The sequence below is a fragment of the Protopterus annectens genome, chromosome 4.part1, assembly GCF_019279795.1.
Source record: "Protopterus annectens isolate FY-2018-M chromosome 4.part1, PAN1.0, whole genome shotgun sequence".
NCBI classification, from domain to species: Eukaryota; Metazoa; Chordata; order Ceratodontiformes; family Protopteridae; genus Protopterus; species Protopterus annectens.
This window is the reverse complement of record NC_056734.1, coordinates 617,748,878-617,772,317: the sequence shown is the minus strand read 5'-3', so window position 1 is coordinate 617,772,317 and position 23,440 is coordinate 617,748,878. Positions and strand designations below refer to the sequence as shown.

Here is a 23,440-nt window from a genome sequence, read left to right as displayed (position 1 = left end):
GTAAGCGCCTTACTGCTAGCCAACTCCTCCTGAGATCTGGGGAAGGATATATACTCATGGGCATGTCATAACATGGCATCCAGAAACTGGTGTAGTACCCTGGATGCTGATGCCTGTGAGATGCCCATTATATCCCCGGTTGGCCTTTAAAAGGTACCTGTTGCCAGTATTCGCAAGCTTACACATACCTTTGTGTCCACTGGGATGGGCTCCCCTCTGTTGTCTCTTGTTCTCAGGCGTGGCCAGCACAGCTCAACTATTTGCTGTAACGTGTCCCTGTCCACCCTGTAATGCTCTACTATTTCCAGGTCTTGCAGCCCCTGGTAGGTCACCCTTGGTCTGAACACTCTCCTTCTCCTCTGAGGCCTCCGGTAGTTGTCGGCACCCTCCTCCGCAACTCCGTCTGTCTCTAACACATGCCGATGCATCACGGCCATGGCAGCACCCAACATATACATTTTAAAAGCTCCCCGTGTGTTTACACCGTAAGGCGCAGCGTTTGGGAATTTGCGCTGTGTGTTGTGTGCATTCCCACTTTATAGTGTTGTGCTGTACACCCGGTGATGTCATTGGGTGTGTCTCTGCTGCCGTATCTGTGGGTTATCTTCCGTGTTTTACCATTGGCACTGCAACGCTGTTGCCTTTGGTGTTACATTACACTTGCCTGCATTGGTTTAGCTTTACACCTTACTTTACTGTTTCTGCACGTTGCACCTACTATTTACGGGAGTGCATCCTGCAGACACATGGCATCTCATGCATTTTGTCTGCCGCCGCCGTTATGCTAACTCTCTCCTTGGCTGTGCTGTATCGATTCTTTGCTCTTTGCATTTCTGCAACATCCCCTACTTTCTTTGCATTCATATGCCTCCCCTTTCCCGTTTTGCAGGTTTCTGCATGCAGAGTTGTCAGCTGCTGCCGATTGCCCTTCGTGGGTTGATTGGTGTTAATTACTCATTACGACTCCAATTACACTGCTTCCGCATTTCCTCATATTCTCCGCATCACCTTCCTGTATCCATGGTTGTTGACGGGGCGGCCGTCACATGACTGGTTTGGGGAACGTAGTCATCCTCGTGCACATGCATCTGTGCGCGCATTGTGTACTCTCAGCGCATCTATTTCCTCACACGCCGGTCCTGATGCTGTGATGTGCATTGTACAGCCCAGGTTTGCTGGCCTCCAATGTGCTTCCTCCTACAGTGGCACACACCTCTGCGATTGACAGGTATTCCCTCTAGGCCACTCCTCGGTGTATTACCGCTGCGCCATTTGGTGCAGCCTTACGCCAGCGGGGGTTTTGCGATTCAGTATTATCTGCCTCATTTGCATGGCATTGACTACTAATACATGGTTACGGCGCCAGACACCGCCACCACTCCTTGGCAACCCTTGGGCTGTGGTTGTGGCTTTCCATTCATACTATGGTGTATTGTGGCTGTGATGCTGATGTGTCTTATACTGCTCTTTATGACATTGTCATATTACTTCATTGTTCCTCACCTTCCGCGGACATGTCCTGGGGTTCTGCTGTGGTTTTTGCGTACATAACATTTATGTCGTTATTTACATTTTCTGCATGTTTTCTTTTGACATTCTCGGTTTCTTTCCCCATTGCCATGTTGCACCAGTATGACACCTGATGTTGGCAGCCTTCCGTTACTCCTATGTCATGTTTGGATATATGTAAACCGTTTTTTTTTGGTTTACATTGCTGTGCTGTTATGCTACGCCTGCGCCATTTCGTGAATCGCTACTTGCCTTCATTTGCATGGTGCAACACCGCACATGGGGTATTTAACATACCTACGCCGGAGGCGGCGCAACTCCGGCGTACGCCGCTGATGCACATGGGTTTGGATAGTACCCGAATCGCTCGGCGGCCATGTCTGGCGTTGTGGCGCCTACGCCATGCGTGCGCCTGGCGCAAGGTTCATGAATCCCGGGGAAGGTTTTAATGTATTTTGCTTTAAGGATAATTACAAATGAAATTTGTTTTTATTCTAGTAGTCATTCACTGGGTGTGCTTTTTCTCTTTTCTCCACTGCTGTGTGTCCATGGAGTTTGCATATTTAAGTAAAGGTGTGTGTTTTTTTACGGTATGTTTAGTCTAATACAATATTCCATGAAATACAATTTATATATATATATATATATATATATATATATATATATATATGTATATATAGTTTTACTTTAGAATCCCGAAATCCTGAAATATTGAATTTCAGAATTGCAAGATCATAAAGCCGAAACTTTAAAATCCCGAAATCCCAGAAGCGTAAATTTCAAAATCGCGACTCCTACACTAACCATACACCACACACATACACATGCACACACCTTTCTCCACACACAAACACACAAACCCACACCCCCCTACTTAAATATACTAACTCCAAGGTCATAGTACACAGACAACCACACGAAAACACAACCATACAAACTACATTCCCCTTGCACACAGACATCACAGTAACAAAATACACTGACACACACTAAAGTCCTTATTCAAAACCCTTAAACATAAATACTTACCTGAATATCCAGGTATCCATTCACACACCGCAACACCAGAAGCACTAATTCAACATCTCCAGTCTTCGGGATTTTGAAATTTGCACTTCTGGGTTTTCGGAATTTTGAGTTTTTGGCTTTATAATCTCAGGATTCTGAAATTCGATATTTCAGAATTTCGGGATTATATATATATATATATATACATATATATATATATATATAGTTCCCTATCAGAAGCCTGAAACACTATAAGCCTGAAAATCAAAATCCTGAAAACTAAAGCCTGAAAATTCAAAATCCCGAAAGCCCAAAATCCTGAAACTCAAAATCCTGAAAACACAAATAATGCTAATATGCCACTATAAAGACACTAATATCTACCAACTGACCCTGACCCTAACCCTAACCCTAAGGTCCGTCACTATCGCACACTCACCTGACCCGCGCCCTAACCCTAACTCACTTAAACCACCCCTAACCCCAATATTTGTCACTATTGCATACATGCCTAATCTGCGCCCTAACCCTAACTCACTTAAACCGCCCCTAACCCTAACATAAAGCCAACCGCACACTTACCTGAACCCAACGCATGACCTAACACCACAGGTCTAACAATAGCAAAGCCACAATGATGTCAGTATGTCCATTTTGTGTTTTCAGGATTTTGAGTTTCAGGATTTTGGGTTTTCGGGATTTTGAATTTTCAGGCTTTAGTTTTCAGGATTTTGATTTTCAGGCTTATAGTGTTTCAGGCTTCTGATAGGGAACCATATATATATGTGTGTGCATATACATACACATATATCTATACACACACACACACACACACACACACACACACACACACACACAAAATTTAAATATATTCAAAGTACAACATAATGAATAGAGTAAATTAGCAGATTTTTACAGGAAGTATGCAAGTTATTGAGAATACAAGTTCTGTCTTAAAATGCCAAATTTCAGGAAACATCATGTTTTCCTGTGCCTAGATGGTCCAAATTCTTGACTTTATAGCATTTGTCAGAAAAATGGAAAATTCTACCCTTGGCTATAATATCCAATAATTTAAATTAAATTTATGTAGCTCGTCCATTCTCAGTCCTAGAAAGGGATTTTGAATATACTTTATGAGCTTTTTACAATGCATGGAAAATAAAATGCTACCAACACATGAACTCCTACATTTCATATAGTTCAGATTCATATACTCTGATTTAGAAGTATTACATCTGCTTGCTAAAAAACAAAATAATTGCTGTTAATTGAAATAAATATTGAATATCACAGTAATTTTAGTTTTTAATTAGCAATTACATTAAAATTGTATTTCCATTGTATGTGTTTAACAATCTGTATAAATTTCAGAATTTGAAATTTTGGTCCACAAATTTAAATGTCTCTTGCAGAATGGCATTTATCTGTTGTATAGTCAGGAGACATCTTTACACCGTTTATAAGTCAGATCTGTTTAGTATAAATACTTTCAGAATGGATATACCTGTCAAGTCTGGTTGATCACAGTGGTAAATGAAAGAGTTCTTTTATCTTACTTTACCTATCTCATAGTTTGTATCATATGGCCTTCCTTAAGCATTAGTTTGCCATCTAGCTTCTGAAATGCCATTTTCTTATGCACATTATGGCTAAGCATACTGCTATAGTCATACCTCTCAAATGTCCAGATTTTCATCTCATATTTTTGGCCTGTTCCTCATAAAAGTGTGGTATTCTGGATTTTTGCAGCAAATCAGTGAAGACTGAATTCACTGAATAATGACAGGCATTTGAGTTTTAGACTTTGTAGTTGTAAGAAAAACGCATGATAACATAATACCTGTTATTCTAGCAACTTTCTAAGTTTATATGACCAGTATTTAAAATTTGTCTCTATTTTTGGGGCTTTATCCTCCCCGTTAAGTTTGGTTCTGTCCAGATTTTTTGTGGTAAGAGGTTGAGAGGTATGGCTTCAGTACATTTCTCCTCTGCAAAATGTCACTAACTCCAGTACAACAGTGTTTGTAAAAATGTGAAGGTTCTACTTTTCTCCAATGTTGTTCCAGCCAGACTGACTAACTGGCTGATATAATCTCTTAGATACTGCCAATAAACAAAAAAAGATGTCAACTTATTCTATGCCATTTGTAACAACTGACTGGCTTGTTGTTTCTGCAAAACTTCAATTTGTTTTCTTAAATTATACAATACACATCACCAGAAAGCACTTACCATCCAGATTTTCCTGGTGCTCTTTCAAAAATTCATTTTTCTCAATCAGTGCACTTTAAAAAGAAGAAACAGCATTATCTCAGTGGAGCACATTTTCCCAGGTTAAAAAACATCTGCTGCTTTACAGGAGTGCTGTAATGATTATCTGTGCTTATGCACTGACTATAGTTGTAGTATATGATATCATTTTTGTGTAATGTATTATTCAATTATTTGATTTATTCCAGTACATGCCAAGCATGAAATGCCAACGATAGATACAATACTTTTTCATATGTGCAAAGCAAATTACTTACGGAGCACATTGACCCTATATAGGGAGATAACTATGTAAGAAGGCATGCACACCATAACTATACTGTAATAACACTTGTACTAATAATTAAATACCAGTAAAAATGCAGCTTGGTAATCAGCAGCTTTAAATATTCATATTATTTATAGCAGTGGCAGACCACCAGAGATTCCCATTTCTGATCAATCTATCTGTTCTCACTGGTTTACCCATACCAGCCAACAGTGGTGAGACCATCACTCATGAAGTCATATGGGGCTTTTCTGATGGTGTCCCCAGCCCAATATCTTTGGCAGCATGATATGCAGGCTTCTGTTACACCACCCCCAAAGCTCACATCTGCTAATAGGCTACAGTGATGTGTGCACATCAACGTGTTTTGGTAAAATTACTGCACAACCATACCTAGGTCAAAGGGCAAGGGCCACTGCAAAATGAGAAATAGGACTCTCTGCAGTTCCATGCACACATACTCAGCCACAGGCAAACAGACTGACAGACACTTAGAAGCAACAAAAACAAAACAACAAAAATGGGATCTGAAAAACGATCAAAGTCTGTGTTTTAATAGTCTTAACGATAATATGGTCCCTTATTTTTAACTAATCCTCCAGCAAATAAAAATAGTTCAGACTTTGCTTATCAAAAACCTCTAACACTTTTGCAGTAGCTATACACATTCTCCTTAGAAAACAGTTGCACACATGTGAAAGGTAAAGTAAATAATCTGTAATGGTAACTGAAGGACAAAATATTGAGTGCATCAGTCCCTTCAGAATGGATCTCACTAAACATACCAAATGATTAGAAAGATGCCAAAGATTTCTAACCAAAAAGATCACAGGTCTAAATTCCCCATGCTACCAGGAAAGGCTGCAAGCTCTATCCCTTTATTTAGTGTCTTATAGACTTTTGAGGAGAGAACTGTATCCCACTTACTGTGCAATTAGAGACCCAGTTGTCCTGGGCCTCCTGTATCTCTGTAAGTCCAATATCTCCACCAAAACTAGAAACAGGGACCTAAATCTTCACCAAAAGATACACAAAACATGGCAGAGGGAAATGTTTATTACCTGGCATCTCCCAAACCTCTGTAATAATATTCCTCTGCATGTCAAGCTGTGTGACTCGCTATATATTTTTTAAACATACACTAGGTAATGGGATGGGCAACACAAAGGTACTGTGGGACTGACTGGTCTGGCCCTCCTGGAGAAATATAACAATACAGATAACTGATATAGGTAGCAATCATGATTTTCATATAGCCTATGAAAGTAACCACTCCAAACTTACTTTTTAATACTTTTTTAAACAGTTTTATTAAATATTTTTTTTGTTTACACAAAACAAAATGGTAGCATGGTGAATGGGTCAACAGTGGGGGAGAAGGGATGTAAAACAGTAACTTCGTTCAAAACGTAGAATGAACTCTTTAAAAAATGATGTGGTTTTAAACTCAAACATACTACATAAACCATGCCAGGTATTAAATGGATAGAAAAACATTTTATCGGGATAGAGTGGGCATTCTTATGGGCAAGAAATAATGATTAGTGAAGAGATTCAGCTACACAGGTCTTTCAAATTCACTTCTAAAATCAATAATCAAAAGACCCATTTCCTAAAATTAAATCCCTGTCATTTTTTTGTCATAACTTCCCAACCCAGTTTTGACCAATGAACTATCTTCACTCTGCTGCTGTAGTATGACTTTCCCCTTTCATCCCCCTCCCCTCCACTCAAACTCTGCAATTTTATGAAGACTGGTAGCATCTGGCATTTGTGTACCCTGTCAGACTGAGAATGATGACCTCCCTGATGCCAGTCACCAGGTGCATGATGAGAATGGAGTGGACTGAGGGAGCCAACACTGTTGTTCACAGCAGCTTGCTTAGCTTAGGGTTACATCCCTAAACCTGCCAACTTTTGCAGTGTACCTCTACTTGGCTGGGCAGACAATGAGGCATAACACAGGAAGTATGTCCACTCTGGGCCCTGAGCAGACACCCTCCTCCAGAGCCCACCTGCTCTCTACACCAGCTATCTTGTTACATCCCAGCCTTTGTCAAAACACTGAAGGACATCCTACCACTAGTACATTCTCCTCCTCTCCCAGGACAGGAATACCAACTCTCTCTTGCCTGTGTCACTGAGACCCTGAAATGCTAATCAAACTTGGGTCCCCTGGGATAGTAATCAAGGCTTTATCTTTTTGTGTTACTGGCGAGGGTATCAAGTTTGTTTGGGTACTGAAAAATTACATGTGATAATGTTATTTAAGGAGGTTTACAGTTTTTAGTCTAACAGAAGGAGCAATGGTTTTCCATTTCCACTTTTATCCACAGTGGAGGGTCTGCTACAAGGGACAATGGGCACAGAAGTAGTGTCATCTATAAACTTAAATATATGGCTACCTAACCACTGACACTAACAATGCTGTGTAGGCATAGAAAGAGTGTCATCTATAAACATAAATGGGTCTATATTAGCACATCAACAGGGCACAACAGAATGCCCTTACATAGACACATATTAAATGAAATTTCAAATGGCCAGAACAGTGATTTTTTTTTCCCAGGGAAAAAAATCGCTGGGCCATTGTCAGGAATTTGCTGTTTCCTCCACTGTAGTGCAATCTCGGAGGTGGTATATTTAAGTGTGGGGGGGAGCAAAAAAAATTGCTGTTCTGGCTTTTCGACATATCTACATTTTGTTTAATATGTGTTGACATTAGGGCATTTGCTGTTTTGCCCTGTCAACTTGCTAATATGGACCCAACTTAAATATATGGCAATTTATCCATTGCTAACAATGGTGTGTCGGCATAGAAAGAGTGTCATCTATAAACTTAAATATATGGCTATTTAACCATTAATGCTAACAATGGTGTATGGGGATAGAAACAGTGTTATCTATAAACGTAAATATATGGCAGCCTAACTGCTAATGGTAACAGAGGTGTCTGGGCATAGAAACAGTGGTTATCTACAAACTTAAATATATGGCAACCTAACCACTAATGCCAACAATGGTTTGTGAATTAACTGAAAAGGAAAGTACTGAGTGTGAATCAAAGATCTTTAATCAGTCAGGAGATGGACTTCCAGCTAATGACAATGGGCATTGATACAGGTGGTCCAGTAACTAAGCAGTGGAATTAACTCACACAGACATCCATTCTCAAATAAAATAGCAGGCACATCTAATTTTTGAAAGTAATTCTCAGTGCTTTCAAAAAGGCATTAATTTTAAAACATGTAGCTGATATTAGCAACAGTTTGAAAGTCCGCATTTGCACAGATATGGATCACAGTCATTTCTTTGATTTTATATTAAGTGCTGTAACAAAATATATTTTCAAGACTAAAGCCAGAAGCTATTCGTGACAAGCTAACAACTGCCTGCTAAGTTAAAAAGACAACAATATTATGCATTATCAACTGCTTTAACATTTCTGTTTTTCAGTAGCAGATACGAAGCAGAAATGCATTGCAGCATATATTACCTGACTTGGCTTGTTATCAGTAGAAATGCATTGCAGCATATATTACCTGACTTGGCTTGTTATCAGTAGAAATGCATTGCAGCATATATTACCTGACTTGGCTTGTTATCAGTAGAAATGCATTGCAGTATATATTACCTGACTTGGCTTGTTATCAGTAGAAATGCATTGCAGCATATATTACCTGACTTGGCTTGTTATCAGTAGAAATGCATTGCAGCATATATTACCTGACTTGGCTTGTTATCAGTAGAAATGCATTGCAGCATATATTACCTGACTTGGCTTGTTATCAGTAGAAATGCATTGCAGCATATATTACCTGACTTGGCTTGTTATCAGTAGAAATGCATTGCAGCATATATTACCTGACTTGGCTTGTTATCAGTAGAAATGCATTGCAGCATATATTACCTGACTTGGCTTGTTATCAGTAGAAATGCATTGCAGCATATATTACCTGACTTGGCTTGTTATCAGTAGAAATGCATTACAGCATATATTACCTGACTTGGCTTGTTATCAGTAGAAATGCATTGCAGCATATATTACCTGACTTGACTTGTTATCAGTAGAAATGCATTGCAGCATATATTACCTGACTTGGCTTGTTATCAGTAGAAATGCATTGCAGCATATATTACCTGACTTGGCTTGTTATCAGTAGAAATGCATTGCAGCATATATTACCTGACTTGGCTTGTTATCAGTAGAAATGCATTGCAGCATATATTACCTGACTTGGCTTGTTATCAGTAGAAATGCATTGCAGCATATATTACCTGACTTGGCTTGTTATCAGTAGAAATGCATTGCAGCATATATTACCTGACTTGGCTTGTTATCATACAGTGCGCTATATTCTCGTGATCTCCTTCTAGGTCTGCTGTCCCAAGGCTGCTACTTGTACTGCTGTTCCCATTGCTGTAAAACAGAAATTACTGGGTTAAAATGAGTCAGCAGGATCAAGTAAGTAAATACATTTCTTGGTCATTCGAGGTAGTTATGTTGAAAACCTCGGTATCTCTGTTTCACTCCCTTTTTTATCTTATCCTTGTCTCCTGAACCAGTTATTGAATAACACTCTAACTTGCATACTTTCATATACTGATTTTAACAAATGTATTACTTTCACACCAATATTATAAGTTTATAAACTTTCCCATGCTTGCATCTGACTATGGTCATATGCTTTCCCACGACATTACAATTTCACTATTTTTTATCTTTGCTAATTCTATCTACTACCTTCCTCTCCCAAATGAACACCTACCTTACCTTTTTACTTTCAATATCTATGGCACATTCTACTGCATTCTTTCTCATTTTCCATTCTAATTTATATAATTTTCATTTAGATTTTATAAACACAGTTATACAAAGTAATTGTTCTCCAGATTTTCAAAGCTTCCGTCTAATCCGTCTTCCATACAAGCATACATTTCTTGTTTTATATCTCCATGCATTCATTAAAAATGTCAATTAAAAAATCCTTTTCTTTATCACTCATTCTCTTATAAAAATGATATCCAATACCATCAGGCCCTGCAAAACTTTCTAACTTCTCATGTTAAGTCTTCTTCTAGGACTTCTTTACTGATTTGCTTTTCCAGTTCTTGTTGTTGCATATCTGATCATTTTAAACTCTCCAATCTTTGACTTTAATTTGCTCTGAATTCCTATGCAGTTGACTTCACATCTCTTCAGTAGCATCACTAATACATTCCTGAGTTTCACACTGCTCGTCTTAATCATGGTTGCTTTTCCTCATACAATTCTCAGCATCTCAGCATACTTCAGACTCTTTCCTAAAAAAAAGTGACACCACTTCTTTTTTCTCATTTTAAACAATAACATTGTCTTTTTATTACTTCTCTGACTCTTTTTCTGTTTTGTTTATATATCTGTATTTCCTTAATTAAACAACCTTTTATCATGCTTTAATAAATCATTAGATTTACCTAGTTACTTCATATCTTTTTTTTGTCTGACATTAGTGTTTTCTCTATCATTAAGTAATCTCTTTTATACTTTTCTTTAAACACCACTCACAATCCCTCCAATTTCTGTAAAAAAACACATACCATAATAATCTTGCCATAACTGTTCAATGTTCTTCTTAAATTAACACTTTTACAATGTTGTTAGTCTATCGGCTTTTCCCGATTAGGGGTCGTCACAGCGGAACTCTGGTCCGCTAATGATTGGCAGTAGATTTTCACGAACTCTGAGGTGCCAGCTTGATGTCCAACCTTCAACGAAGGCACGCGCATTTACGCATGTCTTTCGAATGCCACCTAACCGCGGGCAGGACATGCAGACTCCACACAGAAGGCACTTCCCGCACTCCAGCCGAGAATCGAACGGGAGAACCTCTTGCTGTGAGGCAACAACGCTACCGCTGCACCACTGCGGCAGTTAACACTTTTACAATACATTCCTGTTAAACGTTTTGAAACCTCTACTTTTCTTCATTCTATTTTCAATGTCTCCAATTGTAGTCCATCTTCTTCTTTCGGCTTTTCCCGGTTAGGGGTTGTCACAGCGGATCACCTGTCCACTCATGATTGGCAGTGGAGTTTTATGGTGTCGAGTTGCCAGCCTGGCACCCAACCTTCCAGAGATGGTAGACACATGCACGCACTCATGCCTAGGGCCAATTTAAAGTGTCCAATCCACCTACATCATGTCTTTATGATCAGAAAAAAATACTATTCTATCAACTTCCTGCTTTTCCTCTGAATATATAAACTATTCTTTCCCAGTCATTACATTCCTCCTCCTATATATAAATTACCTCTCCTTACTCAAAACTGTTTCCATATTTTACAGTCTGATTGTCTTGGCATCCTGTAACTCTTTCCTTCCTTTCCTTCTTTAATCACAGTTAAATCATTTGCTAATATAATGCCCATCTTAACCATAACAATGTTTTACACTTCCATATAACTGCTTCTTTCTGCAATTTTGGTAGGTGCATATATGACAATAATCCTCATTATGTTCTTCTTAAATTAAATGTTCAGGTTCCTTAAGCTCCCTACCATGACATCCAAAATCCTTATTAATCTGAACAGCAATTCCCATGCATTCTTCACACCCAACCATACATCTTATATCTTTCCCAACAGCTTCTTAAACTGATTTCTCTATATCTCATTTAAAAATCTTACATCGATCAAATATATGATATAAAGTGTCCCAATTTGATAACAGTTTGACACAACCATTCTTTGGAAGTTACAGTTTACACTGTCATTCATTACTTGCAGTGCATTTACACCATTTGATTTTATATTTTTTGACATCAAACCTTTTATCTTCAGTTTTCTTTTTTTTACCTCATTTGCTACAGATACATTCCCTCAATCCTCTCCAACTTGTCCCTCTCACATCCTTCCCCTCTGTCATCATCCATTACTGTAAAACTATTTTTCAGTTCTAGCCTAGTGGTTTCTACTTGCACGCTGTCATTCAGTTTAATACTTTCACTTTCATTTTCAGTTCTAGCCTAGCGGTTTCTACTTGCATGTCATTCAGTTTAGTACTTTCACTTTCATTTTCAGTTCTAGCCTGGTGGTTTCTACTTGCACGCTGTCATTCAGTTTAGTACTTTCACTTTCATTTTCAGTTCTAGCCTAGTGGTTTCTACTTGCACGCTGTCATTCAGTTTAGTACTTTCACTTTCATTTTCAGTTTTATCCTCAACATTCTCACCATCCTTCACTTTACGCTTCCTTTTCTTTAATATTTTGCATTTTCCTATGAATATTATTTTCTTGGTCATCATAATCTCTAAGTATCAAATCCACCCACACATACCCTACACATATCATTAAACTGTTTTATGTGTCTCCTTTCTCCACTTTGGCACCTTTGTTTATTGCATTCACTTACTAAATATTCAAATGAGTCACAAAAATAGCCTGGATAGCATTGATTTCAGTGTTGTCCATCTTTGTCCATAATTATATCACATTAGATAAACGCAGAATGTTATCTTACACCACTTCCACTCTCACCAATACCTCACATGCACCAGTCTATAATTGTCTTACATCTAATAATGGTTTAATGTCAAACTATATGACATTTTTCTTTAAAGTAATTCACAATGTCTGCATAATCTCATCAGTACTTAATTGTACAGCTATTTTTTCTGCTTTGAAAATTATTGGGTTCTATAACCCAAACATTCCATGGGAAATTTCCATTCTTTTTCCAAACATTGTCAGAAACTCTTCTACTGAGAAAACCTTTCAACCATCACTTCACAGAACCTTTCTGTACACGTGTTAAATACCTGATTATTGGGAAGGAAGGATGTTTACAACTGCCTGAAGTGAGAAGATCTACAGAAACTGTGTAATTGTGCGCCTGGAGTGAGATGTAGTGGATGGAGGACAGGATTGCTGGGTATTTGGTGATTTTACTTATTTTTATTTGGTGGACTTCCGCGGTGGTGCAGTGGTAGCGTTGTTGCCTCACAGTAAGTAGTTCTCCCGTTCAGTTCTCGGCTGGAGTGCGGGGAGTACCTTCTGTGTGGAGTCTGCATGTCCTCCCCACGGTTGGGTGGGCGTTTGAAACACATGCATAAATGGGCATGCCTTCGTTGAAGGTTGAACGTCGAGCTGGCACCTCGGCATTCGTGAAAATCTACTACCAATCATTAGTGGACCGGAGTTCCGCTGTGGCGACCCCTAATCAGGAAAAGCCGAAAGACAACAACAACTTATTTTTATTTGGTGGAAACCTGTTTATGGACATATTTTTGCTGGAGAGAATATATTTGTTTTTGGAAATTAATAAGCAATCTTGAATAGAGCAATGCATGTGGAGAATAAAGCTGTATTTTGAATTACAACTTGTTCAAGTATCATCAGAATACCACACTATACATTTCTATGTATTACACATAAGTGTCATGTGCTATACATTTCTAAGTATTACACATACACTGCTGTCTAATAAGTGTCATGTGCTATACATTTCTATGGATTACACATACACTGCTGTCTAATAAGTGTGATGTGCTATACATTTCTAAGTTTTACACATATACTGCTGTCTAATAAGTCTCGTGCTATACATTTCTATGTATTACACATACACTGCTGTCTAATAAGTGTTATGTGCTACACATTTCTAAGTATTACACATACACTGCTGTCTAATAAGTGTCATGTGCTATACATTTCTATGTATTACATATACACTGCTGTCTAATAATAGTGGGTGTCATGTGCTATACATTTGCATGTATTACACATTTCTATGTATTACACATGCACTGCTGTCTAATAATAATGTGTCATGTGCTATACATTTCTATGTATTACACATTTCTATGCATTACACATGCACTGCTGTCTAATAATAATTGTCATGTGCTATACTTTTCTATGCATTACACATACACTGTTAATAAGTGTCATGTGCTATACATTCTATGTATTACACATACACTGCTGTCTAATAAGTGTCATGTGCTATACATTTCTATGTATTACAAATGCACTGCTGTCTAATAACAGTAAGTGTCATGTGCTATACATGTCTATGTATTACACATAGACTGCTGTCTAATAAGTGTCATGTGCTATACAATTATATGTATTACACATACACTGCTGTCTAATAATAATGAGTGTCACGTGCTATACATTTCTATATATTACACATTTCTATATGTTACATATGCACTGCTTTCTAATAATAATTGTCATGTGCTATACAATAATAATAATAATACATGTCATATGTACACTGCTATTCACTAAACATCATTATGGTAATACTGAAAAGCTTTTCTCACCAGTGCTTTGTAAAGGAGTGCTTGCCATTTAGACCAATCAAAAGACAAAGTACAGTACATAAAAACATTCTTCATCCTGTTTTTGTCTTATTTTACCTCCAGCCCATGGATATTTCCATGTATTATAAGGGCCACAGCTGCATCATGTCTGCACCTTCTGTTCCACTACTCAGTTTGGCCTCTGCTCCTCATCATTTGATTCAGAGGGCACCCTCATCCTCCTTCTTCCCCTCCTTCAGCAGGAGAAGAGTGCTGTTCACAGAGCAGTGGATTCACTTTCCAACCTGACTGGTGGAAAGCAATTCATGGTGGCACACTGCTCCTGTGTTTGAAACTTCAGCTTGGGATTCATTCCTTCACAGGTTATAAGCTGTTTTACTATACTTCTAACACTAGTTAGTGCACGTGACTGCATAAAGACTGGCTTTAATCTATTCTGAATAAACTGCACAGCTTTTCACTTTTTCTGGTGTCCTACCCCAGAAATCAAGAAGTACAGCAGAAAAGTTTTTTTTTTTTGTTACTTTTTTGTCTAGCACCTAAATGTTCTGGGTATGACTCAGGGAATGCTTTAATAATTTGTTTCAAATCACTGATCCTATGATGTCACACTGAGGTGACTGTTTTTTTTCTTTTTCTCATTATGACTTTTCTCCTGTAGTGCCTAGTTGTCTAGTCCCTATCATAAGTCATGGGCAATATTTCACCTATATATCTAGATTAATTGCTGTCGTATTTTTATTCCATCTTTAATCTAAAAATATGTTTAGTAAGCAAAATAAGACTGTAACATGTAATTTAATATATGCATCTTCTTTATATTTCTTGGGCTATTAAGGGCTGCCACAATTTGTTTTGCTATATACTTTATTTCCAGACATCAGGACTGCCTTATAAAACTTGTATCTTCAGTATGTTCCATAGCCACTCAGTTATCAAATAATAATAATACTACTAATAACAACAAGAACAATAAAACAACTTCTTCTGGCTTTTCCCAGTTAGGGGTCGCCACAGCAGATCACCTGTCTGCTCATGAATGGCAGTGGAGTTTTTACAGTGTCAAGTTGCCAGCCTGGTGCTCAACCTTCCACAGTAGGCACACATGCATGCACTCACATCTAGAGCCAATTTAGAGTGTCCAATCCACCTACTGCATGTCTTTGGGATGAAACCAGAGCACCCGGAGGAAACCCACACAACCACATGGAGGACATGCAGACTCCGCACAGAAGGCACCCCAGCCGAGGATTGAACCGAAGAACCTCTTGCTGTGAGGTGGCAATGCTAACCGCTGCACCACTGTGGCCTCCCTAACAATAAAATAATAATAATAATAATAATAATAATAATAATAATAATAATAATAATAATAATAATAATAATAATAATAATAATAATAATAATTGTTTAATCCACTCTAGTTTTAAAGTTTAAGGAGATTTAACAGAAAGCAGAAATTGTTTGATTCTTTTACAGTTAATAAACGCTGTTAAACCCATTTGATCTGACAAAAAAAAAATTAATTTTACCTTTGTGTGTCTGACAATCTTTAATTTGGTACAAGTAACTTAAATGGGAAAATAAAACATTTCTTATAATCATAAACCAAGGGCCACTGTTAATACTCTGATGCTTTCTTAAACACTACAGATACACCCAAGTAATGAACCCAAAACAGTGCTAGACTAAGATAAAAAAATACTCATTCAGTGACACACCTCACAAATCCATCCATCCACAATCCCTTTTAGCCATTCTTGCATATGGCGACAGGGTGTCACTTCAACAGTGACAATTATCCAAAGCCAATGACTCATGAATATTATAGTGAAATACATCAGAATACATGATATGCAAGTGCTGACTCCAGTATCCTTTCGGTAACAACCTTGATAACTAGTTTTGAAATCGCACAGAAAACATCAACCCACATGCACAATGATATTCTCAATGACACAAAGACACCATTACATAGATGATGACTATTTCAAGCACCCTATGACTTTGTCAGCCAGATGATGATACTCTCAATGACACAGTGACAACCTCATACAGGTGATAATCACCTTAATGACACTGTGACCTCTTCATGTTGTTCATGATCATATCAGTGAGATAGTGACAACATCATATAAATGATGATCTTCTTGGATATGTTGCAACAGCCTCATGTAGATGATGGTCAACTGGACCACATTATGACAACCCCAGCACAATGTCAGTAAAAGGTGTGCAGCACAGCAGATGGGAAAACACAAAGGAATAGCATTAAAGTATCTGGTCCCACGCACTGTCTCCTTTACAATTATGGATTTGCACTGCACCATAACAGGTGTAGCTTCTAACAGAGAAGCAGGCTGAAATTCTGCTGTTGTAGGGATGCTCAAGGGCCCAACATGCTTAGTGGCCTTGTCTTCCGCTGCTGATAGGCTACAACCTTTGCTGATGCCCACTGTTTAGCATTCTTTTATAGGTTCAGATTTATAAATTAACACAAAAAAAGAAACTACAGCATGACTGGTAATAGTGAAAAATGCAATAACCACTAGCACTGATTTGTTTACATGGGAAAAAAACCCTCCCCATACTTCCTGCACATTGCACATCTCTAAATATAGATTCATAGGTTCATAGATGTGTAGAGGCTGATGACCACCAGGGCCTTTATAACCCTAGCCATGCAGTCTAAATGCATGTCCCACAAGTTACATGTTTTAGAAGTTTATATAGGGGCGAGTGTTGGTTATGACATGATGCATTGATTGTCTCCTTTCCATCAGAGACATAGGCATCAGACCAGGGGTGAATTTTCGATTTCCCATTCATTGGTCCAAGTTATGCTTAAATAGGGTTAGGGAAGGGACTTTGTTTCACATGGATGGGGAGCCTATTCCAGAGAATGGGAATTCTCTGAGCTACATATTTGTTTTTCCAACATGTCCTACTTAAGTCTCAAGCAAAAGTAGGTCTTTTGATCTAATAGTTCTGATGCAGTTTGTTTTGCAAATGGGCAAAAGGTTAATTGGAGTGAGGTCCAGAGATGCCTTGTATGCTAGGCATATATCACCTTTCTGTAGTCTGTAGGAGACTGAGTATAGAGACAGAGCTTTGAGGTGATCCACATACGACACCGTTTATGCCATGTATTCTTTTTATAAGGAACCTTTGCAGATAGTCATGTTGCTGCATGTGTCTGGTCAGGCACATAATGAAGAGGGCATTCTACTCAATGATGAGTTTGATGAGGGCACAACATAGTGGTACCATGATTCTTTGGACCTAGATGCCATGCCCTTACTTACAAGCTGAGCAACACAGAAGGATTTCCTTACCACTTTGGACACATGTTGGTGGAAGGCAGGTTACTCTCTACATGTTTTCCCACATCCCTGACTAATGGGTCAACTCTTACGGGTGTTTTACTGATGATGTAGTTTCCTAGTGTGGCCAATTTCCCAAAATGTTTTATAATGCATTTCCTGCCATACAGTTTTAAGCCGTGGCATTGGACCAGCCATTTGAATGTGTTAGACCCTCTTGTAATATTTTTGTGTCTTGGGGGGATTCTATGACTGCTCCCAGTTTGCAGTCATCTGCAAATTTGGTCAGCCAGAGGTCTCTGATATTGGACTTGACTTCTTATAAGTAGATGCCAAAGAGAAGCAGGCCCAGTGCAGAACCCTGAGGGACTTCACTGGTGACTGGCCTCTTGTGGAGATAATCTCACCAGTACTAACTTCCTGGGTCTTATCTGTAAGCCAGCTGGCTACCCAGCATGTTATATAGGGGTTTATGCCTAATTTAATAAGTTTGTTAACAATGCCTGAGTAGGGTATATGTATTAAATGCCTTAGCCAGGTCAAGGTAGGCAGTATACATCCTTTGACCCTCATACATTGCCTTGGTGACCTTCTCAAAGAAGTCAATCAGGTTTGGTAGGCATGACCTTCCTTTGACAAACCGAACTAGGATGGATCCAGTGTCTGAAGTTCTCTTGTGTCTTTGTTGATCATTGTCATGATAATTCTTTCCATGACTTTGCTTATAAGACTAGGCTGACTCACGGGTCTGCAGTTTCTGGGATCTGTTGATGATCTACCCTTATGAAGAGGGATGGCCATTCCAGTCTGTCATTCTTGTGGCATGAAACCTGTTTTGAAGCTATATTTACATAGTAATTCCAGTGGTATCAGCCACATTTTAGACTATTCAGGCGGCATCCTGTGATTTTTTTTTGAGACCCAATGATGCTGTGTTCTTGGCCTTAGAGAGTGTATCCAGGATATTCTCTCTATTTATGGGTGTAGGAGTTTTGTCTGAATACATTTCTTGGGGGTTGGTGGATGGGGCTGAGTACAGGGTCAAACTGAAACTGTCAGCCAGCAGATTTGCTATATTGCCCAGATCAGTGACTGTAGCACCATTAACCCCCAATTCAGCACACTGTTTGCTGCTTTTGAGGTTTCTGACATAACTGAAGGAGGCCTTATGGTTGTCTTTTGCTTGGCAGGCTGTCTTGATCTAAAAATTTGCTTTATTGGACTTAATTAGTCCTCTTAATTAACTGTTTATCTTTATGGGAATTACACTTCCTGATTTTAGCCATGATTTATTTCTGTTTGTTGTACAACCTGTTTAATTTGGGATGCCACCAAGGTGGTTTGCTTTTGGAGTTAGGTTTGAACTTACTTTTGGTAGGTACATCAGCCTCTATGCAGCCATTGATATAGTTGTACAGAGATTCTGTGAACAATACTGTATAGGTTGCTGTATTCTCTGGGTTTGGAGGGGCATTGAATTTTGACTGACTATTGCTTAATACAAATTAGTTAGCATTTGAATAAGTCCCAACTGTTATTGGGTTTACTGAGCTGATTTTGATTTAAAAGGAGACAGCCTTACCAGGGAAGATGTATTTTTGGGGGGTGTGGTGGGGTGCAGTATTCTCTCATTTGTGAGTAGGAGGTCGAGTATGTTGGAACATAGTTGATGTATGCATTAACTGGTTAAGGATGGTCTTGATGCAGAGAAAGCATTTGACAGAGTACGCTGGGACTTTATGAGCAGGGCAATGGAAGCATTTGCATTTCCTGAAAAATTATAAGGTTGATTAGAAGGATACATGAGGGATCGGAGGTGAAATTCAAAGTGGGTGAGGTCCTTTCTGATAATTTCTGCTTGAGCAGAAGAACTAAGCAGGGGTGTCCTGTTTCCCTTAGTTATTTGCATTATATTTAGAACCACTGGCAAAGACAATAAGGGACTCAGAAATTCAATGATATAATTGGTATGGTAGTCTAGAAAATCTGTCTCTATTTGCAGATGAATTTATTTTATACCTGACAAAACCAGAAAGAGACATTACAGTGTTATGGAACATTTTGAGACAGTTTTAAATCTTTTCAGGATACAAAATTAGTGAAGCTAAAACAAAGGCAGTTGAGGTAAATTATGTACCTACGCACGAATTGGTTCAGCAATATCCTTATTTATGGGGAAATGATAAAATTAAATAGGAGTATGCATTAAAATGATTCTGGTGTGGCAACTAAGGATATGTGGGAAGAGACTAAAAAAAAGATAATACAAAAACTGAGAAAATGGAGGCTTAGTTATATAGATATGGATAGTAAGATACAAGCAGTCAAAACTTTTTTTAGTCCCTTTGGTCTTACACACAGGTTAGGCATATTTTTTTTAACCAGATGAGAAGTTGTATACAGCAATTAATAAAGAGCTGAAAGACTTTTATCTTGGAGGGGAAAATGGCAATAGCCAAGTGGGATAAGCTGATTCTCCCAGTAGAACAGGGAGGATTGGGATTACCCATTTCGTAGGGGTATTTTAGAGCTACACAGTTGACTCCTATACATAGCACAAGCAGAAAACTATAATTCAAAGTGGAAAGGGATGGTGTAGAAACAGGGGAGAAGCTCAAGAAACAAGGAGAGAGTGGGTTTTGAATGCAGGCCTTTAAGGAGAACAACAATAATCATACAGAATATTATATCCATAAAGTGGCAGAAAATATTCTAAGAACTAAGCCAACACGGGAATGGAAAAAGGAGATTCTGCCGATAGGGATAACTGCAATTAGGGATGTAGACAATAGACAAGAGGGACAGGGATTTATTGGAGAAAACTGGCAAAGGAACCAAGGTATTGGGAGCAAATAACTAAAGAAGAAAGATGATAGAATGGGAAGATGCTAAGATTTTATCTGGACGGCAGGTTAGAGATTGCCTTCCTTATCAAGGATTGATATCAGAGTATAGGCAAAGAGAAAGAAATAGTGGGGTCTTAAATGAAAGACCAGAATCTAGAACAGAAGTTGTCATTAAAAAGAGGACTAATTAGTAGACCATATAAAATATTGCATGATAACTATAAGAATCAATAAGAGGAGGTTAGAAAGAATTGGAAAGAGAGAGTGGATAAGCAATTCACAAAGAAACAATGGGAGGATATATGAATGTCTCCCAAATATGTAACAAAATCTAGAAGATTTAGGATTTTTGCTTGGAAATATTTACATAGCTATTTTTATACCCTAAGTAGACTCCAGAGAATTTTTCCTCAGGTAGATAGCAAATGTTGGAGGTGTGACGGGGAAGAAAGAGATAATTGGGAACAGATTTTCTGGGAGTACAGTGAGTTGGTGGACTTTAAGCATTTCCTGTGGGATGCACTGTAGGAGATGCTGGATGGGTAAATTGGTCTGATGAGGGAGATGATTTGTCTGAGCTAAAATACAGAATCAGAATTGCCTAGACATGGTAAGGCCTTGCTATCGTTAATTATGGTGTCTGCCAAAAAGCAATTACTACAAAATGGAAATCAAAATCTAAACCAACTATATTAGAAACAGTGAATATAGTAACAGAGATAAAACAACTGGAACTGAGATATTTTGAAAAAGGTACATAGGAAAAAATAGGAATTGTGGGAACAATACATACAGGGGAGGAATGAGGTTTAAAAGAAGGCAGAACTTAAATGAGCATGTAATGTTTGACTGAAAATAATCGGACAGATTATAAGTGATGTACAATATTTGCTACTGGGAGTGTGTCAGTATGGTTTGTGATGTAAAATGCTTGCAACTAGGATTGTGTCAGTGTGGTTTGTTTCATTTATATAAATGTATGATTGCTTATGTCATAAGTGATGGTTTAATAAAGATGTTTTATGTTTAAAAAAGGATGTTTGTATTTACAAAGTCCATGCATCTCTGTGCCTTCAGATTTAAGGACATGTAGGATTCCCAGTCCATAGAGGAGTAAAGTCCCCCATGAGTGAGGTGTTAGGTTGGATGATAAGTGTCTCCAGTAGGTCTAAGTTTGTTCCATTAGTTTCATTGGACATAGAGGGTGACCTATAACCTGCTAGGGTATGGTAAAGGATTTTATCTGTGTTGACGTGTACATGGAGAAATTCCAGTATATAATTCTATTGATCCTTCTACAGGTATGCTTGTTATTGATGTTTATTTATTTGTTTATTTGCATTTGTTTACCAGGAATATCCACTGGGCCATAGTCAGCCCATTTTTAGTTGAGGCCCGGGGAGAAAAACTCCACACTAAAATGAACAATACCCAATATAAGAATAACACAGTGCATAATGTACATAATGTTCACAACACACAATACATAATATGCAATACATTAAAGTAGATTAATATGAAACAGTCCAATACAATAGGATGGTTGCAGTTGATAATTAGACTCAGGGTACAGTATTACAGTACAATATTAAGGATATAGTGGTTGCAATTAGAATACAAGTATAATAATTATTGGTACACTTATGAAGTTATAAACTTGAATATAGATGGTAAATATAGCAGACAGTGCCATAAGTCTAGTTAAGTAGGAGTTAAGAGGTAGAAAGAGTCTTATATAACAGTAGTGATAGAATGAAGGTAAGTTAGTATAGAGGAGGGAGTCAGGTTTTAGGAAGTGCCATTTATGCACATGTGCACTGCCAAAGAAAGGAAAGGTGTTGTATCTGAAACTTTTTAAAGAGAGCAGGACTGGTAGTAGTCCTAATCAATGGAGGGAGGGAATTCCATAGTTTACAAATGGTAAAACAGTAGAGCAGCTGATCAGCTGAGAGGTTTGGTTTTTCAACACTCAGGAGTAGTTGGTTTTTGGATTGGAGAGGTCTATTTGAATGGTACAAAGTAAGTAAAGAAGAAAGAGCAGGGCAATTTGATGGTATGTATATAAATTTGATTGAAGTGGTTAATTGTAATTATATGATAATGTGGACGTTCTAGCCAATATAGTTGGCATAATGAGGAACAATAGTGTGATGAAAATTTTGCATTGGTTACATATTCAGCAATTTTATTATAGGATGTGTCTAGTTTGGATTTCAGAGAAGACTGGATGTTGGTATGGAGAAGGTCACCATATAGTAGAGATGGTAGCAGAAAGGAAGAGGCTAGGGACAGTTTTGCTGAGTGGTTGAGGAAGTAGCTGTGTCTGTCTATATAGCATGCCCAATTTTTTATGTGTTTTTTGATACTGCTGTGACTATGCAGGTCAAATGTTAGGTTTTCATCAATGATGACACCTAATAGTTTTGAATTTGAAATATCTTCAATGATAGTGTAGTTTTGAGACTGAGTAGTGAATTCATTCTTGTTTAGGGTGGTGGTTTTTTTGGAGGTATGCAGCAGGAGTTTAGTTTTGCTGGGGTTTAGCGCAACATGATTATTGGTCATCCAAGTTTTGGTAGAAGTGAAGACATTTTAGGTGAGCTGTTGTAGTTCAGATATGGACTCGGCAGTGCAGATGATGGTTGAGTCATTTGTGTATTGGGCAATGGTACCTTGAGTATGAGTGGTGTGAAAGTTGTTTATGGAAATGCTAAACAAAAGGGGGTCCTTGGGGAACACCTGTGGTTGTGTTAAAAAATGGTGAGAAAGAATGTTGCCAATTGGGGGACTGTTGCCTATTTCTGAGGTAGTTTGAGAACCAGTTTAGAGCTGGGGGTGAGATGCCTAAGTTAGAGAGTTTAGTGAGAAGAAGGGGGTGAGAGACCATATCAAAGGCCTTAT

The 23,440-nt window shown here is 38.2% G+C and overlaps 1 protein-coding gene across 3 annotated transcripts in view; it reads right to left on the bottom strand.

Annotated features, from left to right (window-relative positions):
• Positions 1-4,752: 4,752 nt before the first annotated feature.
• LOC122800992 (SPHK1 interactor, AKAP domain containing) overlaps positions 4,753-23,440 on the bottom strand; it is a gene marked incomplete at its 3' end in the record, with an annotated part of 1,235,108 nt that continues 1,216,420 nt past the window's right edge. For all 3 annotated transcript variants that reach the window (XM_044070417.1, XM_044070419.1, XM_044070418.1), the window contains 2 exon segments: positions 4,753-4,805; positions 9,384-9,479. In XM_044070417.1, coding sequence (XP_043926352.1) covers positions 4,753-4,805; positions 9,384-9,479 — 149 coding nt within the window.